Here is a 24,121-nt window from a genome sequence, read left to right on the forward strand (position 1 = left end):
ATTGTGAAAATGACTCTACTACCCAAAGCAATCTATAGATTCAATGCAATCCCTATCAAACTACCACTGGCATTTTTCACAGAACTAGAACAAAAAATTTTGCAATTTGTATGGAAACACAAAAGACCCCGAATAGCCAAAGCAATCTTGAGAACGAAAGAAGGAACTGGAGGAATCAGGCTCCCAGACTTCAGACTATACTACAAAGCTACAGTTATCAAGACGGTATGGTACTGGCACAAAAACAGAAAGATAGATCAATGGAACAGGATAGAAAGCCCAGAGATAAACCCACGCACATATGGTCACCTTATCTTTGACAAAGGAGGCAGAAATGTACATGTGGAGAAAGGACAGCCTATTCAATAAGTGGTGCTGGGAAAACTGGACAGCTACATGTAAAAGTATGAAATTAGATCACTCCCTAACACCATACACAAAAATAAGCTCAAAATGGATTAAAGACCTAAATGTAAGGCCAGAAACTATCAAACTCTTAGAGGAAAACATAGGCAGAACACTCTATGACATAAATCACAGCAAGGTCCTTTTTGACCCACCTCCTAGAGAAATGGAAATAAAAACAAGAGTAAACAAATGGGACCTAATGAAACTTAAAAGCTTTTGCGCAGCAAAGGAAACCATAAACAAGACCAAAAGACAACCCTCAGAATGGGAGAAAATATTTGCAAATGAAGCAACCGACAAAGGATTAATCTCCAAAATTTATAAGCAGCTCATGCAGCTTAATAACAAAAAAACAAACAACCCAATCCAAAAATGGGCAGAAGACCTAAATAGACATTTCTCCAAAGAAGATATACAGAGTGCCAACAAACACATGAAAGAATGCTCAACATCACTAATCATGAGAGAAATGCAAATCAAAACTACAATGAGATATCATCTCACACCAGTCAGAATGGCCATCAACAAAAAATCTAGAAACAATAAATGCTGGAGAGGGTGTGGAGAAAAGGGAACCCTCTTACACTGTTGGTGGGAATGTAAATTGATACAGCCACTGTGGAGAACAGTATGGAGGTTCCTTAAAAAGCTACAAATAGAACTACCATATGACCCAGCAATCCCACTACTGGGCATATACCCTGAGAAAACCATAATCCAAAAAGAGTCATGTACCAAAATGTTCATTGCAGCTCTATTTACAATAGCCCAGAGATGGAAACAACCTAATTGTCCATCATCGGATGAATGGATAAAGAAGATGTGGCACATATATACAATGGAATATTACTCAGCCATAAAAAGAGACGAAATTGAGCTATTTGTAATGAGGTGGATAGACCTAGAGTCTGTCATACAGAGTGAAGTAAGTCAGAAAGAGAGAGACAAATACCGTATGCTAACACATATATATGGAATTTAAAAAAAAAAAATGTCATGAAAAACCTAGGGGTGAAACAGGAATAAAGACACAGACTTACTAGAGAATGGACTTGAGGCTATGGGGAGGGGGAAGGGTAAACGGTGACAAAGCGATAAAGAGGCATGGACATATATACACTACCAAACGTAAGGTAGATAGCTAGTGGGAAGCAGCCGCATAGCACAGGGAGATCAGCTCGGGGCTTTGTGACCGCCTGGAGGGGTGGGATAGGGAGGGTGGGAGGGAGGGAGACGCAAGCGGGAAGAGATATGGGAATATATGTATATATATAACTGATTCATTTTGTTGTGAAGCTGAAACTAACATACCATTGTAAAGCAATTATACTCCAATAAAGATGTTAAAAATAAATAAATAAATAAATCTGCTACAAATAAAAAAAAAAAAATAAGTTCAGTGTCAGAAGAAGAGGGTTCAGATCATGGCTAAGTGGGAAAATCGCTCAATTATTCAACAAATATCAATCTATTACATACCAGGCAGTGTTCTAGACACTGAAGACAGAACACTGAACAAACAACTCTTGCTCTCATTCTGAAGAGAAAGACAGGAAACAAAAAGATCTCTAATAATGATGTCAAGAAATAATAATAGGAAGAAAAACAAAACAAGCTAAGCATATGGCAGAGACTGCTATTTTATGTACGTGCAGAAAAGTCTCTCTGAAGAGGTGGCGTCTGAGCAGAGGTCTGTAGAGGCCATAAGGAGGACTGTGGATTTTATTTTAAGTGAGCCGGGTAGGGCAGCACAGAAAAGACAAGTTATGGCTTTGGTCAGATGACTTTGGCTGTTATACGAAGAACTGAGTGCACTAAGTACAGAGGAAAAGCAGAGAAGGTAGTTCAGTGATGTGGATGAAAACTGACAACACCCACACTGCCACCAACAATGTCCACGTTCTAATCCCCAGGGACGTGTGACTATGTTACCTTACACAACAAAAGGAACTCTGCAATGTGATTAAGTGTACAGACCTGGAGGTGGGGAAGATTTATCCTGCACTGTCCGAGTGGCTCCCATCTAATCACATGAGTCCTTAAAAGCAGTGAACTCTTCCCGGCTGGGGCAGAAGGATGGAATACCAGGACTCCACCTGCTGCTGTCAGCTCTGAACACAGAGGAAGAGGTCCACACACCAAGGAATGTGACAGCCTCTAGAACCTGAGAAGGGCCCTCAGCTATAAGCCAGCCAGAAAACAGGATCTCAGTCCTACAACCAGAAGGAAGTACACAGTTCCTGCCAACAACCCAAGTAAGCAAGGAAACGGGTTCTCTCCTAGTGTCTCCAGAGAGTAGCATAGCCAACGAACTGATTTTAGTATGGTGAGACTCATACCAGGCTTCTGGCCTACAAAACTGTAAGAAAATAAATTTGCCTTGTTTTAACTCACTAAATTTGTGGAAATTTGTTATGACAGCAATAGGAAACTATTTCAAGTGGTTAGGACAAGAAAATACAGGTAGCTTCCACTAGGGTGATAGCTATGGCCAACAAAGATGCCCAGAGGTAGGTCTGGGGCAAGCTATTAAAGAATTTTATTAATGATGTGACTAAGTTCAAAGATCATTCTATAAAGCCATCACTGTAGCAAGGGAAGCTAACTAGCCCAAGAGAAGAGTAAAACTACTGTGGGGTTCTCTGCCCTCAGTGTATCCACCAGGCATGCACAGTGCAACAGTGCACACTTAGGATCTGGGGGAAACATGGAAAATGTGGACACTGCATGTCTATAAGATGTTTCAGGGGAAAATAACAACTACAATAACAACAACAAAATCTATCTTTGACAGCAAAAAACCTCATTTGTTCCGGCTACCTGCAAAGTCATCAGGTCTGTATTCATGACTCAGCTGCAGTAACTCTTTCCTTTTCCCTGCTCCTCGTTCCATGTTATAGTACAGCTGATCCGTGAACAACACAGATTTGAACTGCGCGGGTCTGCTTATACACACATTTTTTTCAATAAATATATGGGAAAGTTTTTGGAATATTTGTGACAATTTGAAAAACCCTGCAGACAATCCAGGTAGCACAGAACTATCAAAAAAATTAAGAAAAGTTAGGTATGTCATGAATGCATAAAATATATGTAGATAACAGTTTATCCTTACATAGACATAAGGTGATATTTAATATAATTAATAATGTGTTAGTCTTCTTACTGTTTTATAACTTTGCTCTCAAAGAATTACATTACCATACAAGATGCCTCTCTGTACAGCATGCCTCTTCTTGTAATTGGAGAAACTGCCCATTAGCCTATCATCACAGGTAAGTGGTTTTTAAAAAAACGTAATGATGTTTCCAATACTGTAATATGAATATGACTGTAATACTTAGGCCATAAAATTTTATGATTCATTTATAGTATATAGCTAGGCTACAGTGATGCAACTCTATCAATTACACTAGTCTACCATAAAGCAATCATATTGCTGCTTCTTATCAATGCATGAATCACTATACATGTAAATAAATACGAATTTCTTCTTCACAATATCTTTTCATTTTTGATGTCTAGTGTTAGTAATACATATACCAACTACAGTGTTTTGTATCATATAAGACAACGTTGATGCATGTACTGACAGACGATTCATCTTATAAACAGATGACGTAAACTTATGCTATCTAAATGCAGTACAGTACCATAAATGTATTTTCTCCTCCTTATGATTTTCTTGACATTTTTCTCTAGCTTCCTTTACTGTAAGAATACAGTATATAATACATATAATATACAAAATATGTGTTAATCGACTTTGTTTTATCAATAATGCTTCCAGTCAACAGTAGGCTATTAGTAGTTAACTTTTAAGAGTCAAAAGTTATACTAAGATTTCGACCATGTGGAGGTCAGCCCTCCTGACCCCTGCCCTGTTCAAAGGCCAACTGTAGCTTTAACTTTAGAGCCACCTCAGATCCTTTTCTGAAGGAGGTGGATACAAAGCATAAACAAGACAGCAGGATTGCAGCATTTGGTTTTCAAGTATGCACAGATCATTCATTCTCGGTTGTAAACAAAAAAATTAGGATAGAAAATGAAATGAATACTATTTATAAAAGGATAAATATACTGATAAATCCTTTGATTTTTCTTCAAGTATTTGTTTGATTATTAAAATCCAGCTGAGACGGGGACATGCATTCACCTTATAATAAATTTGTAAAAGAGGACATTATTGTTAAATAGGCATTTTAAAAAACAATAGAAATCAATTAACTTTTCTTAAATGTACTATATCAGAATCTGCCAATGAATGACAGTATAGTATTTGATAAGTTCAAGAGAATCAAAATGAGTAATTCTAATTCTGGCAAGACAATTGCTAAGTAAAATGACAATCTGACAAAACTTGTATTGAAGCAATCTTGAACATATCAATGGAGAAAATTCACCAAGATGGTATCATGCCACCATTTTTTCCTGTCTTAAGATTCCACTGGGCTTTTTTCCACAGCCTACGCCAAGCACAGATAAACTATGGCCTGTAGGCCCGACACCTAATTTCATGTGTAAAGTTTTATTGGTTTACATATTATCTATGACTACTTTTGCACTAAAACAGAGTTGAATAGTTAAGACTATATTCCTACAAAGCCGAAAATATTTACTCTAATTGCTCCTTTAAGAAAGATGTGCCAAACCATGGCCTAGACTCTAGGTCCTAGAGATCCTCACTAATAAAGATAAATGATTCTTACGACTGAGTGAAAAATTCTCTACCAATGAAAGCAGATGCTTAACTGCTGGTCTGAAAATAATTCCCAGTAAGCAAAATGTAGAAACTAAAGCAGTCTACATGTATGTATTAGCCAGAAAAATGAACAAAAAATATTTATTATTATGCTAGCTACTTATATCTATGAAGCATTAATAACATTATGTTAGGATTATTATACCTTATATATTATACAATACACACACAAACACATAGATATAAATAAAACAAAGAGGACAAAAAATATAGTCTGCTTTTTAAAATCATGCTTTGAAAAAAATCAGACTAAAACGTAACCAGAGCCAACTCCAAAAATTCAAGTTGTTCATAGGATACGAAATGCCTAGAAAAGTAGTCATGTTGCAGGTTCTCCCCTTACTGGCATCAGGCGTAGAGATCCTACATTCATCATTTATTGGAAGATAAAGCAAGAAAAAAAAAGCGCTGGAAGAAACTCACTTTTGTGCTTTTCCCTTTCTCCACAGAAAAATACAGGAATCCCTGGACTCAATGCCTACTCCGTGTTCTCCCCAGACATTTTATGTTGCTCACCAGCTTCATGTTCAGGGTCTCAAGGGGCTCTTTCCAGACCTCCCAAAGTTCCCCATCCATGCAAAGGACCCAAGGGTTTCCCAGTAAATTTATTGAAAGATCATAAAAGCTACGCTAATTTAGTACTAATCTCTCCCATATTGTATTTTCATAACACTTGCATGAATTCACAAAGTCTATAAAGCTACGATGCTAACTGCTCCCCTCTACGTGCAGCACTTGCATCAATTTCAAAGATTAACCACTACAAGTACATACACCACATGCTCAGCAAACTAGCCAGGTTCCAAAAAACGAACACTGCCGCATCCCCGGTGTAGAGGCAATAAAGGTAACTCAGTGAATAGGCTAGGAAAAGGAATGGGCTGACTGTGGGCTCCAGAGAAGCCCCTTTGTGGTGAACCACAGGAGCCATTTCTGACAATCAAATTTTCAGGTCATTGGAGAAATGTACAGACCACATCTCGCAACCTCCCAGATCCCGGCAGTACCCACTAGGAGTGTCAACAATACAGAAGCTCATCCCCTCTCACACTGCCCCTGAGCTCTGAAGTTAGGTAATAAAGATGTGTTGCCAGCAGTAACTTGGCAAGTGTCTCTTGGCAAGCATGAGAAGAATGGGTAAACAAAATGGTGAAAACTGACAAAAAACATTATGGAATAGACAAAAATGAAAGCACTTGGCAAAGCTGAAGCTGAAATACGGAAATATTGGTTTTGTCCTGCAAGATCAAGCTCCTCAGGACTAGGGGCCACTGCTCTGAGGTAGGGATACAGTCCCTATGAATTTCTGCTTCTCTGGTTCACAGGAAGTATCACATCTGGTTAGGTTAATTAGCCTAGTAATCTTATATCATTTTCCACAAACTCCAAAGAAACTGTTTTATACTGGATCTCATTCTGAAGTTGTATTTTCAAGTAAGCATCCTACCTTAATTGAAGCAATATGGAGCAAAGTCTCTCCTCGATGATTTCTTTTCATAGCCATAAGACTACTGGGCGATAGCTTCATTGCTGAGGGACTACACATCATTCGTCTGTAACTTGGACTATTCAGTGTAGAAGGGGGCGTACCTGGTGAAGGGCTAATGGATTCATCTAATATATTACTGCTTTTCCTCCTCACGGTGTCACCAACTTTAAGTTTCTTTGAAGGTGGTGAAGAACATCCAGGCAATGGCATGTTTTTTGAGAGCACTGTTTGCTTAATAGAATTTCCACTGGTGCTCGGACTGCTGCTTCTACATCTCTTAGAAACAGAACTGGAAAGTCTCTTGCGACGCCCACGTTTCCCATTATGACCTGATGGCAAGGATTTCTTAGATGTAAGATCGTTTTCACAGAGAGTCTTCTCAGGAGTCACTACTTCATTCCTGCTCTCAATTTCTGGAGACTCAATGTGCTCAGCCAATGGTAAAGAGACTTCAGTTAAGCTTCTAGAACATTCAGATTTTGTTATGGAGCCACTCGCTAGTAAGTCTATTTTAGCATTTATCTGCGGACTAGCAATAACAGATGGTTGGCTACAGAAGGATACTAGCTTTTCCTTAAATTCCTCTTCGGAGTCAAGTTTACCGTCTTCTTTTTCTGCCTGTAAATTCCATTTTTGGTTGATTTCAGCCAAAGTTTTCTTTTTCTTTTTTTTTCCAGATTTTGTGGAAGCCTTCTTAGCTCTCTCAGAAACATCCACTGGAGGGCTTGTAGAGACAAATTCGTACATGGAGGCCTGCTGAGCATTTTCATCGTTTATCACAGGAGGATGAGTTTGCACTGAAACTTTACTCACAACATACCTGACCTTCTTACTTCGAGGACTAAACCACATTTTTATTGAATTCTTCTTATATTCTGCATCACTAAATAAACTTTTCCTAGATGTTTCTTCTTTCACATCTGATAGGAAAAAGGAAAAGAAATCTGTTACACGACAATCTCTCCCATCTTGAGCTCCCAAAGAATTTTGTTGATAGTTCTCCTAAGGTGTATCACCTTTTATTTGTGTACTTCTTCCTTCCCTCCTAGATTCTGAACTCCCTGAAAGCAGATATCCTCGTTCAACAAATATTTACAGAATCCTACTTTATTTCAGACAATGTTCTAGTGGCTGGAGACACAGCAGGGAACAAAACACGGGAAAGACAAAATATACAAATAAATAAGTAGAACATACAGTCTGCTGTATGGTAGTGATAAGAGCCATGGAGAAAAGCTATACTAAATAAATAAACAGACTGATAGGCAGGTATGAGACTTGATAAGCAGTAGTAAAAAAAAAATTAAGACTTATTAACTGATGCTTAATTTAAAAAAAGACTTTTGAAAATCAATCAATATAATTCACTGTATCAACAAACTAAAATAAACCATGTGACTTTTCTCAACAGATATAGAAAAAAGCAAAATCCAACATCCATTCATTATTTTTAGAAAGGTTCAGCATTAGGGATAAAAGGAAACTTCTTCAACCTGATAAAGGACATCTACAAAACTACACACCGCTAGTACCATCCTTAATGAAGAAAGACTGGAACTACTGTTTTGTTCCTATTACCTTGTTCCTGTCATCAAGAACAAGGTGAAGATGTCTGCTCTCACCATCCCTATTCAACATCATACTGAAAGTCCTGGATAGCACACCAAGGTAAGAAAAAGATAATAAAAGGCACACAGATTGTAAAGGAAGATATAAAACTGTATCTATTCACAGCTGACTTGATTGGCTATATAGAATATCCCAGATAATCTTTTTAAAAAAATAAAACAGGTGACTGTAACAAGGTCATAGAATACAAGGTCAATGTACCAAGTTCAACTGCAACTGTATTTCTGTATACTAACAATGAACATGTAAACTGAAATTTTTAAAAAATCTGGTACTGTTTATAATAGTACCAAAAAAAATACTTAAGTACAAGTCTAACAAAATATGTACAAGCTCTGATTGCTGAAAATTAACAATATTTATGAAAGAAATCCTATACAATTGGAAAGACATACCGTGTTCATGAACTGGAATACTCATTATTGTTAAGATGTCAATTCTCCCAGACAGATTTATAGACTGTAACATAATCCCAAGAAAATTCCAGTATGTTTTAAAAAAAAATAATAGACAAGCTAATCCTAAAATTTACATGGAAGAGCGAAGTAACTATAATGTGGAAAAGCAGAAGACCTGGATGGCCAACACAACACTGAAGAAGAACAAAGTTGAAAGGACTACGCTACCTGATTTCAACTTACTTCAGACAAAATGAATCTCGGGAATTAAAGATAATAGTCACAACTCTTCAGGTACCATCTAATGTAACCTCGAGCTATATAAACAAAAAACTAATGAGAATGAATGAACTATAACTCTATACTCAAACATGCTCTTGAGCAAAAGAAGCCAGATATAAAAGAGTACCTAGAAACGGCTGTAACTAATCTAACGTGTTAAGTCAGAACAGTGATCATCCCCATGGGGAAAGGAGTCAGTGACTGGAAACAGGCAATGAGAGGGGCTTCTAGAGTACTGTTTATTCTTCTGGGTAAGTTCAGTTTGTGAAAATTCATCAAGTTATACATTTACGATGTATGTATTATATACTATATAAGAAAGTTTTTCTAAAAAAATACTATTTATAATCAGGAAATAAAACACAAAGATTCGTTAGAACTTTAAAAAAGAAAATAATCATTGTCCCTAATGACATTTTGTGAGTGAGCACTCTTTACACAAACACCTTGCTGCTTCAGCTAAGGTCATGAAGAAAGGCCTCTCTGAGGAGCTCACTTTTAAGTTGAGACCTAAATGACAAGAGGGAAGCAGTCACTTACGGATCTAGGAAAGTGTTTCCCAGGCAGAAGGCAGAGTAAGTGCCAAGGTCCTAAGATGGGAACCAGTTTAGCATATTCCATGGATAGCATGCCATTGTGGCTGGAACTTGGAGAAGGAGCAGAAAATGGAGGGAAATGAAGTCAGGCAGGTAAGCAGAAGCATTCTATAAAAAGCTCAGTCTCGGGGTTTTTTGCTGCTACTCCTCATTCCACTCACTTCTGAGGTGGGAGGGATCAGGACTTTATCTGCAGTCTCTCCCTTAATAATCATATATATACATAACATACACGCAGTTATTTATGTATACGCTGGCAACTCCAAATGTGTAAGTGCAGCCCAGACCTCTCCCCTGGACTCCAGGCTCCACTATTCAACTGCCTACTTAACGACTCTACCTGCATGTCTACTCCTAGTAAGTATCTCACACCAAGCATGACCAAAACTTGCTCCTCGTACAATTTTCCCATCTCAGTAAATGGCACATCCATCAGTCCGGCTGCCTTAGGACAAAACCCTTAAGAGTCAAACCTGTCTCTGTTCTCTCTCTCACATTCCGTATGTAAATTACAAGTTCTACCAGTTCTACCTGAAAAATACATCCAAAATCTGACTACTTTTTGCACCTCCACTCTTACCACCACAGTACCATACTGTCTCACTAGATTACTGCCCCACCCTCCTTTGTCCTCTCCCTGACGATGTCTTTGCCTCCTCCGCTCTAAGTCGATTCTCAACACAGCAGTCAGTGGTCCTTTTATAACTGGTCAGATCCTGTCACTAAAACCCACCAAGGCTGTCAATCTGACTCTTAATAAAAGCCACAATTTTAGTCTAAAAGGCCAGAAATAACCAGACCCTCCATTTCCTTCCTGATCTCACCTCCTGTTCTTTCCTTCCTCACCATTCCAGCCACTGGGCCTCCCTATTGTTCCTCAAACACAAGAGGTATGCTTCTGCCTCAAAGCCTTCACATTTGCTGACCCTTTGCTTAGAGACCTCTTCCCCAAATATCCGCATGGCTCACTCTCTCACCAACTACAGGTCATTGCTCAAAGGTCACATTTTTTGTGAGATCATCCCTGACACTCTATTTAAATTTACAAATTCTCACCTCCTACTTATTTTATACCTCTTTTGTGTCTTGTCTGTCTCATCCTATCAGAATATAAGCTCTAGGAAGGCAGAAGTTTGTATCTCTACCCTGCCATTCCCCAGTGTCTACTCAATGTCTAACACACAGTAGATGTTCAACCAATGCCTCCTGCTAAATAAATGAACTTAATGGGATCATACAACCCAGCTAAAGCAAGCTGGATCTCATTCACACTCAATTCAGGAAGAATGTTTTATGCTTTAGAATGATCACTCTGGCTGCTATTGAGAAGGAACTTTAGAAGAAAAGAATGGACACAGTGACCAATTACATAGCAATCATCCACTAGAAAGATCACAGTGGCTCTGACAAGCACTGTAGCAGTAGAAATGGTAAAATACAAAACCTAAAAGGCTACTAATTAACTAAACAAATAGGCAGGGGAGAGATGATAAAATGCTTAAAGCCCAGTAGCAAGAGGGCGTATGATACATTTCAGTAACTAAAAGACAACCAGTACAATTGCCTTGCAGAGAGACCAAGGAATAAAGTGGTTTAAAGATGAAGACTGTAAAGCAATAGTCAGACCGTGCAGATTCTAGCTGGCAATGTTAAAGACTTCAATACCTATGCTAAGAGCAATACAAAACCAATATATTGCTTTATATGAATCAGGTGGCATGACTACACCTGTGTTTTTAAAAGATCCCTCTTGGCTTGAGTGTGGGAGAATAGGTCGGAAGAAGGCAAGAGTGGATGCAAGAATAATTATTAAGAGGCCGAAAGAGGAGTCTAAGTAGAAGATGACAGCCTGGGGAGGTGATAGTAGAAAAAGAAAGAAGTAGAATTATTTGAAAAATATTTAGGAGACAAGATTTACAGGATTTGGTGATGAAATGAATAAAGGAGAAGGTGACAAAAACAATTCATATGTTTCTGGCTTGCACCACTGAATGCACCTAGAGAAAAAACACTGATGCTGGAAGAGACAGGCCGCCCGGGCTCCTAAACATCCCTACACACTCTTGCAGGATGTACCGAGAAGGCAAGGCCCTGGCTGCTTTGTACCCAGGCCATTGCTCAGGGCTGTGTTTGCAGCAAGCCACCGTGAGGGATGCAGTAGTGTCTCCTCAGGGGAAAAAAAGCTCCCCTATTTCTGCTTATTATAAAAACAGTCAGTTCCCCAAAGCTCAGAGCTCCTTTCCTATATCGCAACCCCCTGTACGTGCAGGAAGCCATGACAGGCCCTTTGCCAAGTATCATCAAAGATGCAGCACTGCACTGAGGAACTTCAGGGGCAATGTGATAAAATATTTGCAAATTTTACACGCACATGCTCTTTCACAAAGCAACTTTACCTCCAGTAACCTATCTTACAAAATATACAAAATATTCATACATGTGCCTGAAAACATAGATGTGTTCATTGCAGCCATATTTGTAATAGCCCAAATTAGGAAAAAAGTCAGTGTTCACTCACCGGAAATCAGTTAACTATTGTTCATCAATTGGAAATCAGTGAACTATGCAAAATCTTATGTAGCCATGATACATGTCAATTAACATGCAAACATCCTCAAGACACTTTAAGTGTAGCACAACCCTATTTACATTTTAAAAATTCTATTGTGTTTATGTCCAAATATTTTCATAAATTCATAAAAGAAAGACTAGGAAGCTTAAACAATGAAAACAGTACCTCTGAAAAAGATGTTGTGTTTTTTGGCTGGGGATAAAGGGTGAAGGGGGGACTTTCACACTTTACACACTTTTATATTGCTTAATCAGTTACTAAGAGAATGTTCTCTTATATTCCTTAGGTAAATTAAACAAATAGAAAATAAAATACATGAAGTTATATACCTAATTGGTGATAGAGCTGGCATTTGAATTCATGTTTCCACTAAGTAAACATTCAAAAGTTTCACTAAGTACACACTATATGTGATATTGTGATTTACAAGAAATATATATTTGGTCTTTGTCCACTGTCCCAGGCACATAGTTCCTAAAACCCTTGTAATTTCCCGTATGAACCACAGGGGCATCTTTTGTTATATTTAGTTGTGTTCCCAGTTCCCAAAATAGCTCCAATGAAAAAGGTGAAATGGGTGTCTTTTATTATTCATAACAAGCCCCATCTCAACCACACCTGAGTTTATGTTAATGAGGTGACTTTTGGAAAGCCCCTAATGATGGGGGCTTGTTGCCAAGGGAACCAACCTGGATTATAGGGCTAGAACTTTCAGTCCCACCCCCTGACCTCCAGGAAGAGAGGAGGGATTGAGGTTGAGCCAATCACCAATGGCCAATGAGTTAATCAATCATACCTATGTAAAGAAGTCTCCATTAAAAAAACCCCAAAACAGGGTTAGAGAGCTTCCAGGTTGATGAACGTGTGAAGCTGCTGGGAGAGCGGCACACCCAGAGGGGGCATGGAAGCCCCTTACCCCTTCAACATACCTAGCCCTATGTATCTCTTCTGTCTGGCTGTTCCTGAGGTATATCCTTTTATAATAAACCAGTAACCTGGTAAGTAAAATGTTTTCCTGAATTCTGTGAGTCACTTAGCAAATTATTCAAACCTGAGGAGTTGACGGGAGCTTCCAATCTATAGCCAGTTGGTCAGAAGCACAATCTGGACTTGAGACTGGCACCTGGGGTGGGGGGGGTGGGGGAGTGGAGGCTGGGTCGGGGGGGCAGTCTTGTGGGACTCTTAACCTGTAAGATCTGACACTATCCCCAAGTGGACAGTGTCAGAACTGAGTAAACTGTAGACACCCAGCTGATGTCACAGGATGGCATGATGTGTGGAAAACCCACACATCTGGTGTCATAAGTGAAACAGTACTGTATGTAACACAGTAGTGTGAGTAGAGGAGACACAATGGAGAAGTGAGCCTTTTTCTACACACATATAGTATAATCTTTGTACGTACTGTATTTTTTCAGACCTACTGATCTTGCCTGTTAACAGATGCTCCAGAAAGAGTCAGTGATGAACTGTACAGTTTTCCCTTTCTGATTCTGGCAGTGATCCCTCTTCAGGTTCTCTTGCTTTGTTTTTGCCCTTCAGCCCATTCACTTTTCTTTAAAAAATATTCCCTTGAAATTCTCTTCTCTCGCCCCACACAGGCAGGTAAAACCCAGGTCAGCCCAGCACAGAGGTGTGCACATAAATCGTGCTCAGAAAACATTGATGAATTGATGAATAAATTATCTGATATCCTCTCTTAAATCTTGACAGGTATTGACACAAGGGAGGTTAGAATTCAATTTAAGGGCTAGAAGAAATCTGAAGGATCACCTGTCCAATTCTCTCATTTTAAATATGAGGCATTAAAGTTAAAAAGGAGAGGAAGGGAGTCTCCTAACTCCCAATTCAGTGCTCTTCTCTCCACACAAACTGGATTATCAAGAGGACATTTCAGGTATAAAAAAGAACACCAGAAAGGCAGGGAAACTAGAAAAAACACCATCACCATGACCACCACCACCTGACAGGATTGACAGTGACTAACAATAATTTCATATTGCCTGATACTCATTCTCCAAATTAACACAGACGGAATCTCCTATAACCAACTAGGACAACTGAAATATGTTTTGTCTTATTTTTTTAAAAAGAAGGAAAAAGGACATTATTTGAATCATGTTTTTCTCCTGAGAGGTCACTCCTCATTCAAGCTGAAGAGAACTCTGTATAACAGTTTTCTTACATTATGGAATCAAGAGAAAAATTTTAATGAACCAAGTTCTAACACTAAGTTACTTTAAGAAGAAAACCAACAGCCACCGGTACATCTTTCGCCTAAGGACTGGTAACAGCCACTGTGTAGGGAATAAGCGTGTCTGACATTACTACAGTGTTATAAAACATTGTCAAGTGTGCTCTTCCTACAAAGCTTTCATAGTTAAAAGAGACAACGTAATTTTAATTTCATTTTTCTTATTGTTTCTGGGAATGCATTTCAACATTTCTCATGTCTTAAAATATTAGCAAAAGAAAAGGAAGTTATGAAATATCATTTTTGAATTCCTTTTAGATATTCTTTATTCACACAGAACACTTTATTTTATCAGTTTAAAATTATTAATACACAAGAAGATTAATAAACTAAAAGCTCAGATCTTCTCTAAAGTTCAAAATCTCTTTTGCCTATTCTTTCACCTCATGTTTCTTAAGTACAAAAGTCCTATCCTTATAAATAGATCTACCAAGTAAAAGACAGCACTTTAAACAGATAAGAAAAAATGAAACAGTGGATTTTGAAAAACAATTAGCATTTATCTCTGTAGAAATTTCAGAGATATGATCCCTGCCAAGCAAAAGAATTCAGTCAAACTCCACTCCACTCCAAAGAAGCTATCCCTTCCTTCTGGAAATGGAAAAGGAAAGCACTGCACTGAAAAGTCAGTAAATGATAAACCCAGCTGGAAGGAGGAGTGGGTATCCGAATAAGAGCAGATCCTCTGACACCCTTTTACATCCGAACTGAACATCACCTGCTCAGAAAAGTGCTGTTAGGACAGGATCTTGGAAATAAAAACAATCAGAATGAGGATCCATTCACACAGACTTTATGTCTAAATTCAACAAGGTCTTTTCTCTGCAGTGACAACTAGATTTCAAAACCAAGTCATTTCCGACATAATCTCGAGACTAGAGAAAAGGTCAAAATGAAATGTTATCAAGATTACTTTTTAAGAAAGACTCAGGATTACAAAGTCTTAAAGGTTAATCCTCTGGTAGCCTGTAAAAACTCATACTTGAGTTTTTAAAATTTATTATTAAACATAGCTGATGACATTTTCAATTAAAAACAATGTCAAATTCTGAAGTCCTCAACACTTACAAAACTTCCAAAATGTAGAATTAGGCATTTTAAAGGAAAATTGAGGCTTGTAGGTAGTAACAACACACTCAATCAACTAAAAAATCTAAATCTAAAAAGACAATAAAACTTCAAACTCAGGAGCACATATTTCCTAACTTACAAAGGAGTAAATGCAGAGAGCATATATTTATGTAGTTTACATTGTACACAATAATCTCACTAGTCATCCAGTAATAAATTTACTTAAGAAGATTTTGATTATGCATCTTGTCCTAACTAAGCAAGAACCAGTAGAGCAAGCATGATTTTAAGTTCTGGATTTTACACAGTATAACTAAGTTAAGACTGTAAAAAGCAAAATCACCACCACTGCTGGAACATAAATCATACTACTAACAGCTACAACAGTTTTTACGGGTGAATGCTTCTAAGCATGATAAATTATCATACTCATTTCATGAAGAAAAATATTGGTCCTTCCTCTACATAGTAAATTTCCTAATGATGACATTTTTAAAAGAATTCTATTCTCTGAATTTAAATATTTCTGAGTACACCACAAAATATCGAGGAACAGACAACACACATGTTGCTAAGGAGCTGCTTAGCCAAGTGTTTTTCTTAAAATTTAGTAATAAACTAAAGAAAAGGGAGGCAATTAGAAAATGTGATTTAGCTATCATTAATCTACATCAAAGGATTATAATGATGTACACTGTGTGCCTTTCAAATTATTCTCTATTATAGGTTTCACAGCAGAAGTTGAGAAAACTCTTTGACAAACTAGCCCCTTATTAAAAATCAAAGGAAAGTACTTTGCTACCATCTGTGCAACATTAACACCTTCACTAAAGAATGATTATTTTGTAAGTTAAGAAGCATTCAGTTCTATTTAAAACAAAACAACAGCGACACAGCTATTCAAATGCTCATCTTCATCTATTATAAAAAAGTCATAGCATATATGAAACACTATGTAATTTGCTACAGAAAGACCAGGATCTCTCCCAAACCAGAAAACAGAAGGGAAGTTGGGATCCTATGAAAGCATAATCAAAGCATTTTTTTTAATGTCACCAACACCAACATATGCTTCACAAAACCTAACCAGCACCTGCAAGGTCTGATTTAATATGATAGGGGGCAAGAGAAAATAAAAACTTTTAAATTTAACGCCACTGGTAGAAAGCAGACTACATTTTAAAGAATAAGGTAAAATTATCCATAAATGGTTGTCAGAAAAATTTATGACAACCTCTTCTCTTTAAAGTACACTGAACCAAGAAAAATTTCTTCAAGTATTTAGAAGTTCATTTGAGAAAGTATTACTGTAAATCAAGCTTCTTTATCTCCAGTACACTATATACTATGTCCACCATTTAACAAGTTCTTCCTAATTACCCATCTTAATTATAGTAATCATATATTTTATAGTAAATGAAAGTAACAAGGTTCATTTGGAAGATGAATTGTGAACTACAGGTTTAAAAAAATAAATATAGAAAATGTGGGAGATGTCCAACCATTCCGCTTAATTCATCATCTTCAGCACTTGACTATTTAACAGAACCATATGACTTTGGAGCTAGAACTCAGGAATCACTTAATCTAATACCTGTATTTTATAATGATATCATTTTCCAATTTCCTCATTATAAAGAAGATCAACCATTATTCGTCCCCAACTATTAGCTCCCTCTACGCATTCACCTAGTTTGCCTTATACTTTAGTTTTAGAAGTACTTGCTAGATAATAAACTAACATAAAGGTATATATACATGAAATATACTTAATAGATAAACTATAAGGAACCAAGGGATATACCGAAAGAAAACACCTCAAATGCCCTTCAAGGCTAGATTTGTTTTGGGGGACCTTAGGAGGAAAAGTTGATAACAATGCAACTTACAATAAGTAGAAAACACTTTGTACCATGGAAATTACAGATCCAGATAGAAAAGTATATGTTTATACTCTAGACTTATTTCATCTTCTCTAAATGTAGCAAAGGAGGATGTCACCATTATAAAATGGATTATTGAAATCAAAACCTAAGAGTTTGTTTTAAAAATTGTTTTAATTAAGTCTAGTCTCTAGGATATGAATTAGTCTTAACGCTGCCAATTTTTCTCCAACACAATTCAACAAGTAAAACAAATGCCCACACGTATAACAAAAGCACCGTGTTAAATGATAAAACAATAAGCAAGAAACTGACAGCATGACCACCCTGCTTAACCTAGGCCCTCAATTTCCTCACCTACAGAATAAAGATCCTAAAATTCTGATTATAGGTTAGGCAATCAGTGAAATTTCAATTCATCTTAAAATAAGTAAACTATTAAAGCCAGCACAGCTAAAGTCTGGTAATGACTAAATGTAATTATTATTATTCATTATAATGAGGAAAATGAACACAAAATGGCCTTTGGAAAGTGAATCACCATAATTCTCTCCCCAAACTCCACCTCTCCTCTGAGATGAGAAAGACAGCATTCCAAAAGGCCTCAGGTCCCACACAAAAACTTGTTCTCAACTCAGCAATTTTCCTAAATATCTTTTTTAATGATGAAATCTTAAGGCATTTCATATTCCATGGTCCACAAAATATGAAAACCATACTGATAATTCAAACATCACTAACTACAGTAAAATTTCTTGAGGAGTCATCTAATTCTTTGCACCACATGGCACGCAGTACCCCGGCATGCGATAACTGACTACAATCAACCCACTGAAGGTTATTCTGCTCCCCCATTATCACCATTAAAAATGTCACATTACTTGTTTATGGGTTAAACTATGTCCCTCCCAAAATTCATATATTGAAGTCCTAATCCCATTACCTCAGAACATAACCTTATTTGGAAACAGGGTCATTGCAGATATAATTGGTAAAGATGAGGAAAGTGGGGCTCTATGCAATATGAATGGTGTCCCCACAAAAAAGGGAAATTTGACACAAACATGTATACATGCATACCATGTGAACATGAAGACCGCCTTCTACAAGCCAGGGAGAGGCCTGGAACACACACCTCCCTCACAGACCTCAAAGTAACCAAACTCACCTAGCCCTTGATTTAGAACTTTCGCCTTCAGAACTGTGAGACAATAAATGTCTGTTGATAAGCTACCCAGTCTGTGGTACTTGCTTACAGCAGCCCTAGCAAGCTAATATATTACTCTACAGCAACTGAAGAAGAATGAAACATCATGACAGCCACAGACAAAATATAGATAGCACCCAAATTTCAATGCATGGCCAACATTCCTAACAGACTACACATCTTAAAGAATCTGAGGAAAGCCACTTTCACATAGACATGAACCTTTTTCATATTGTACACTTAATTCAAGAGACTCGCTAATTCACCCCGGCCCCAAGCCCCAACACTGCTAAAAATGCATGGACTCTTTTTTTTTTTTTTTTTTTTTTTTGCGGTACGCAGGCCTCTCACTGTTGTGCCCTCTCCCGCTGCAGAGCACAGGCTCCGGATGCGCAGGCTCAGCAGCCATAGCTCACGGGCCCAGCCGCTCCGCAGCATGCGGGATCTTCCCAGACCGGGGCACGAACCCATGTCCCCTGCATCAGCAGGCGGACTCTCAACCACTGTGCCAACAGGGAAGCCCTAAAAATGCATGGACTCTTAATTAACAACTCCTGTTTTAATCAATGGTAAGGGGGTGGGGGGAGGGGTAACAGATCACACACTAATCTGTTTTAAACAGAAAATAAAACACTGTCAGCACTGGCTTTGATAAAGAAGGAAAACATTACAGATGAACTAATAAAACTTTTCTTCACTGTGCTCTTAAAGAGGTTTACTACATATTATTTTTTTAAAGTACTTTTTAAAACATGTGCATATATAATTACATCTGAAAATCAGTAAAACTTTATCACCATAGCACATTTTGTCATGAAAGGATGGAGTCTAATACAAAAATCAGAAAACTAGACGAAGAAAACTTTTCTTAGGTAAACTGCAATTTAAATTCTTCTCAGAAATATGGACCTGGTCAATACGACTCAAAGTAGTTGCCTTATTTCTTTATTTTTCCCAATCAACTTCACCCTTAGTAGCTGACAATAACACATCATGTTGGAAAACTAAGATCAAAAGTTTTCAAAACAGAAATTCAACCATTTTATATGAGCTTTATCAATCATTCATGGCATCCTGCCAGTCAAGAAAAGGTTCTCCCATAAACACAAGCTAAAATGATGGTATCTGGCCAATAAAAAGACAATTTCAATCTGATTATGAAGATTCAAAAACACTTTACTTGCTTTCCACAGCTAATTAGCTCTCAGCGGAAAGCACAATGGGAAAATATATAGTTAATACACAGAGTGTAAGAACAATTTGAAAAACATTAACCTCCATTTAAATAGAAAAGAAAATGGATATTAGAGTTTTGCTCTTTCAAAACTGTGCAAAATTAATCTAACTAATTTGTAGAAAAGTGATACCCAAAAGGTTGTGTTCTATCTTGTGAAATAATAGTTAACTGAGTTTAAGGACAAAATCACTATTCCATATATATTATACAGAAATTATTATAACTGTAAAAAGCAGGTAGTATAGGTGGTGAAAAAGTCTGTGGACTGACAATCAGAAGAAACAGGCTCTATTTCTCCTGCTCCTGGTACTAACTGCATGTGTGACTTCAGGCAAGATCATTTAACCTCTCTGGACCCTGGTTTCTCATCTATAAAATAAGGGAGTCAGACCTAATTACCTCTAAGGTATCTGTCACCTCTCAAAATGATTCCTAACACTATAAATCTTAACATCTGAAATATGTCATTCATATTTTACATACTTTATGAAATCAATATGAATTTATCAGTTATTTAACTAAGAGAGACAGTGAAATTTCTCACCTGAAAAATCAGTGTCATGTAGCAAATTTCGAAGCTTACTACAAAGCTGGATCATGCTGTCCAATTGTCTATTTATCTTCACATCTTGTATCCAGGCTGGGGTGTAACACACTGGACATGCGGTTCCAATGCAGTCACTTACACAATTACTTAAAAAGGATCAAAAAATATATAGATATCAATACATTCAGCAGGGTCTGAATTGAAAAAAATGAAGTTTGAACTGAAGTAAATGAAGCAGAGGCTGTTCTAATAAACAATGGTCAATGATAAAATATTAGGTAAAACAGTGTTTTTGAAAGAGTATGACACTGACACACAAACACACACACACCATATCTAAATCTAAAGTTGCTCATGTAATTTGCTATGTAGAGACTACACTTGGCCAGACAATAGTCTGCATAATTTTTCCCTGCAAATAAATCTATAGTTTCTAAAGAGTGAGGGTACAGAGGGAGATATAAAAAAATATTCAGTACCTAATGCATGTAAGCCATGCATCTCAACCTTTCCTACTCTAAAGCTAACACTGTGCTTCATGGAGATACCTAAAATTACTGCAAAGAAATGGGGAAAGGTGTTTTTTCTTTTATTTTTGTACAAGTGTCTAAAGGCTTTAGTTTTTGAGAAAAGATGTTTGGTTCTTTCAGGTACTTTTACAACCTGTAAACTCAATTAAATTACCTCGGGTTATATGTCCAAGAGTTACAGTCTCATAGTTAGAAAGGTTTTTCCTAACTTTGGGGGTTACAAACCCTTTGTGACTCTGACGAAGATGTGCACGAGCGTTTGTTCACAATCCCCCCTGAAGCCTATCTGTGAATCCTGAAATAAGAAAGCTCTAAATCCACACCTCCCTTAGCTTCACCAGATGGGCTCTAGCAGGACTGGGTAATATAATAGTCGTAAAAGCCACATCTCCTCCAAACACTACATCCCTTTTCATGTAACCCTCTCGTTTGTAGGGCCAGAGGATTCTTACAATGGAGCCCCCTTCAAAATACGTAACCTGTCTTCTACTCAGCAAAATAAAGAAATCTGCAAAAATGTAAAAGCAGTGCCACTCTTCTATTTTTTCTTTAGTTTGCAAAATAGTTATTTCTCCTTAAAAAGTGTTATTTATGTTATTATGTAATGGGTTTTTTATTGTTGTTTTTAAATGAATTAGTATTTTTTAAATGTCTCAGTTTTATATGGGAAACCCTAATTCTTGGCATCATATAATAAAAATGAACCAAACTACACTGAATCAATTCTTTCCTCTGTTCACATACAGATGACCATTTTCTCTTTTAAGATGTTCTCATGCCTCCCTTAATCTTTCATTGGCCATTTTAAGTCACAGACCCCTTTAGAATCCAATTAAATGTATGGAACACACACACATACACAAGCTTTACATGCAATTTCATTACATACAATTTCAAGTTTGTTATGCTCCAGATTCGTCACTAATCTATTATATACTGTGAGTACAACCCCTGAAACAAATCTGCTTGCTTCAGAGTGGAGACAGGGAGCGGCCAAAATTTTATACAGGAATAATGGGAGGCCTCTTGGAGGAGGTAATATCTGAGCTGAAATGGAACTGATGAAAAGCCAGCCTCACAAAAATCTGGCAGAAGTACATTCTAGATGGAAGAAATAATAAGTGCAAACGTCCTGGGGCAGGAGTGAGTCTGATGTGTTTAATACACTAAAAGGAGAAGGTGGCTGAACAGTGTGAGCCAGAGGGATGTGCGGTACGAGAGGCAGGCAAGGACTGGGCCCTGCACAGGGTCTCGTGGGCCTCAGAGCAGAGTTTGGATTTCATTCTAATTGTAATAGGAAGTCACTGAAGGACTTTAAGAGCCGTAATGATACAAACGTGATTTACATTTTCAAAAGATCTCCTGTGAGATCACCCACAAGAACGTAGAAAATGGGGAAGCGAACCAGCTATGAACTAGTCTGAGGAGAAATAATTTGATGGTGGCTTGGACCAAAGTATAAACAGTAGTAAATATAGAGAAAAGTGGGAAAGTTCAAGATTTAGGGCACATTTTGAGGTGAAACTGACAGAACTTAATGACGTGGGATAAGGAAGTAAAATAGCAACCAGGTATGACTACTGGTTTTCGCTTTGAGCAACTTTGCTACCATTTATTCCAGTGGCACCAGTTACTGCTATGAAGATTACCGAGGCAGGAACAGGGTAAAGGGGAGGACGATCAACAGATCTGCTCTGAACATATCAAGTCTGAAATCCCATTTCGTCATCCAGATGGAGACGTCAGGTAGGCAATAGATACTATTTCCTACCCCATCCTCCTTCTGGATATGCCCTATGTAACAGACCTATGTTTCTAGAAACAAAATTGGGACCCCAAGCATAGGTGCCCTCCACACACCCCCAGCCCACTGAAGTCATACAGTAAATTACTTCCACATGTGCTTAAACTTCATATTGCAGTCTGTGCATGCTGGATAATCACAGTCATAACTTGAAGTAATTAAAAGATTGATTCAAAGGAGGATATATTAACCCTGTCTCAGACAATTAAACTATGACATTCACTCCTTTAATTGATTCCTACTGAGTAAGAAATAAGATGAAATGAAAACCTAATATACTAACCTCTCAGCCAGGGCTTTAATGGATATAATTTTATAATAACTGTTATGGCTTAAATTGTGTCCCACCAAAAGATGCTGAGGTCTTAAACCCGAGGACCTGTGAATGTGATCTTATTTGGAAATAGGGTCTTTGTAAATGATCAAGTTAAGATGAGACCATCAGGGTGAGTACCCTAATCCAATATAATTGGTATTTTATAAAAAGAGGAAATTTGGACACAAAGACAAACACGCACACAAGGGAGACTGCCATGTGGACATGAAGGCTAAGATGAGAGTGATGTATCTATATAAGCCAAGGAAAATGTCAGAATCCAAAGATTCTCCACCAGAAGGTAGGAGAGAGGCATGGCACAGATTTTCCCTCATCGCCCTCAGAAGGAACCAACCTACCTGACACCTCGCTGTCACACTTCTAGCCTCCAGAACTGTGAGACAATAATTTCTGTTGCTCTAAGCCACCCAGTTTTTGGTACTTTGTTATGGCAGCCCTAGGAAACTAATCCAGTAACGATAAGAACTAAAGTTTCACAATTTGCAAAGTCTGGATTCAAAACTAACTGGAAAAATAAGAGAGACATATTTGAATTATACAACAGATATTAATTTTTCCCCAAAACTTAGCAAAGTCACTTACTAAGCTTTGTAACTGTCAACAAGTCATCCTCTTTGAGCTTTTAGTTTCTGATTTGTAAATTAAGACAGTTGAAAGGACCAAAATGAGATAATGTACAGTAAGTCACTGCAATCTATGAGAGTTACACAACATAAGGTAATACTAGTATCAACATGATTGCATGACTATTACCTAGTAAAAAACATAGTTACACTATATGTGTGTGTATGTGTGTATAGCTATCATAAACCATAATTACTTACCTACAGAAGATGTGCTCACATCCTCCTAAACACACAGGGTCCCTCAGAATATTAGTGCTGTTTGAAGAAAGAAGAATAATCAAGACTTAGGTCGTTGTTAGATAAACATTTTTTTTTTTTTTTTTTTTTTTTTTTTTTTGCGGTACGCGGGCCTCTCACTGTTGTGGCCTCTCCCGTTGTGGAGCACAGGCTCCGGACGCGCAGGCTCAGCGGCCATGGCTCACGGGCCCAGCCGCTCCGCGGCATGTGGGATCTTCCCGGACCGGGCACGAACCCGTGTCCCCTGCATCG

General features: G+C 37.7%; 1 protein-coding gene across 2 annotated transcripts in view; it reads right to left on the minus strand.

Moving 5' to 3' along the window:
- Positions 1 to 24,121, minus strand: part of BARD1 (BRCA1 associated RING domain 1) — an 84,371-nt gene that overhangs the window by 48,385 nt on the left and 11,865 nt on the right. Inside the window, exons 1-4 of one of the 2 annotated variants that reach the window (XM_033428153.2) lie at positions 23,831 to 23,876; positions 23,345 to 23,511; positions 20,333 to 20,481; positions 6,618 to 7,579 (exon numbers count right to left, since the gene is read on the minus strand). In XM_033428153.2, coding sequence (XP_033284044.1) covers positions 6,618 to 7,579; positions 20,333 to 20,387 — 1,017 coding nt within the window. In that variant the 5' untranslated portion in view covers positions 20,388 to 20,481; positions 23,345 to 23,511; positions 23,831 to 23,876. Of the gene's footprint in view, positions 1 to 6,617; positions 7,580 to 20,332; positions 20,482 to 23,344; positions 23,512 to 23,830; positions 23,888 to 24,121 lie in introns of those variants that run through there. The other variant, XM_004262755.3, reaches the window with a different exon arrangement.

Source organism: Orcinus orca, chromosome 7 (assembly GCF_937001465.1).
Source record: "Orcinus orca chromosome 7, mOrcOrc1.1, whole genome shotgun sequence".
NCBI classification, from domain to species: Eukaryota; Metazoa; Chordata; class Mammalia; order Artiodactyla; family Delphinidae; genus Orcinus; species Orcinus orca.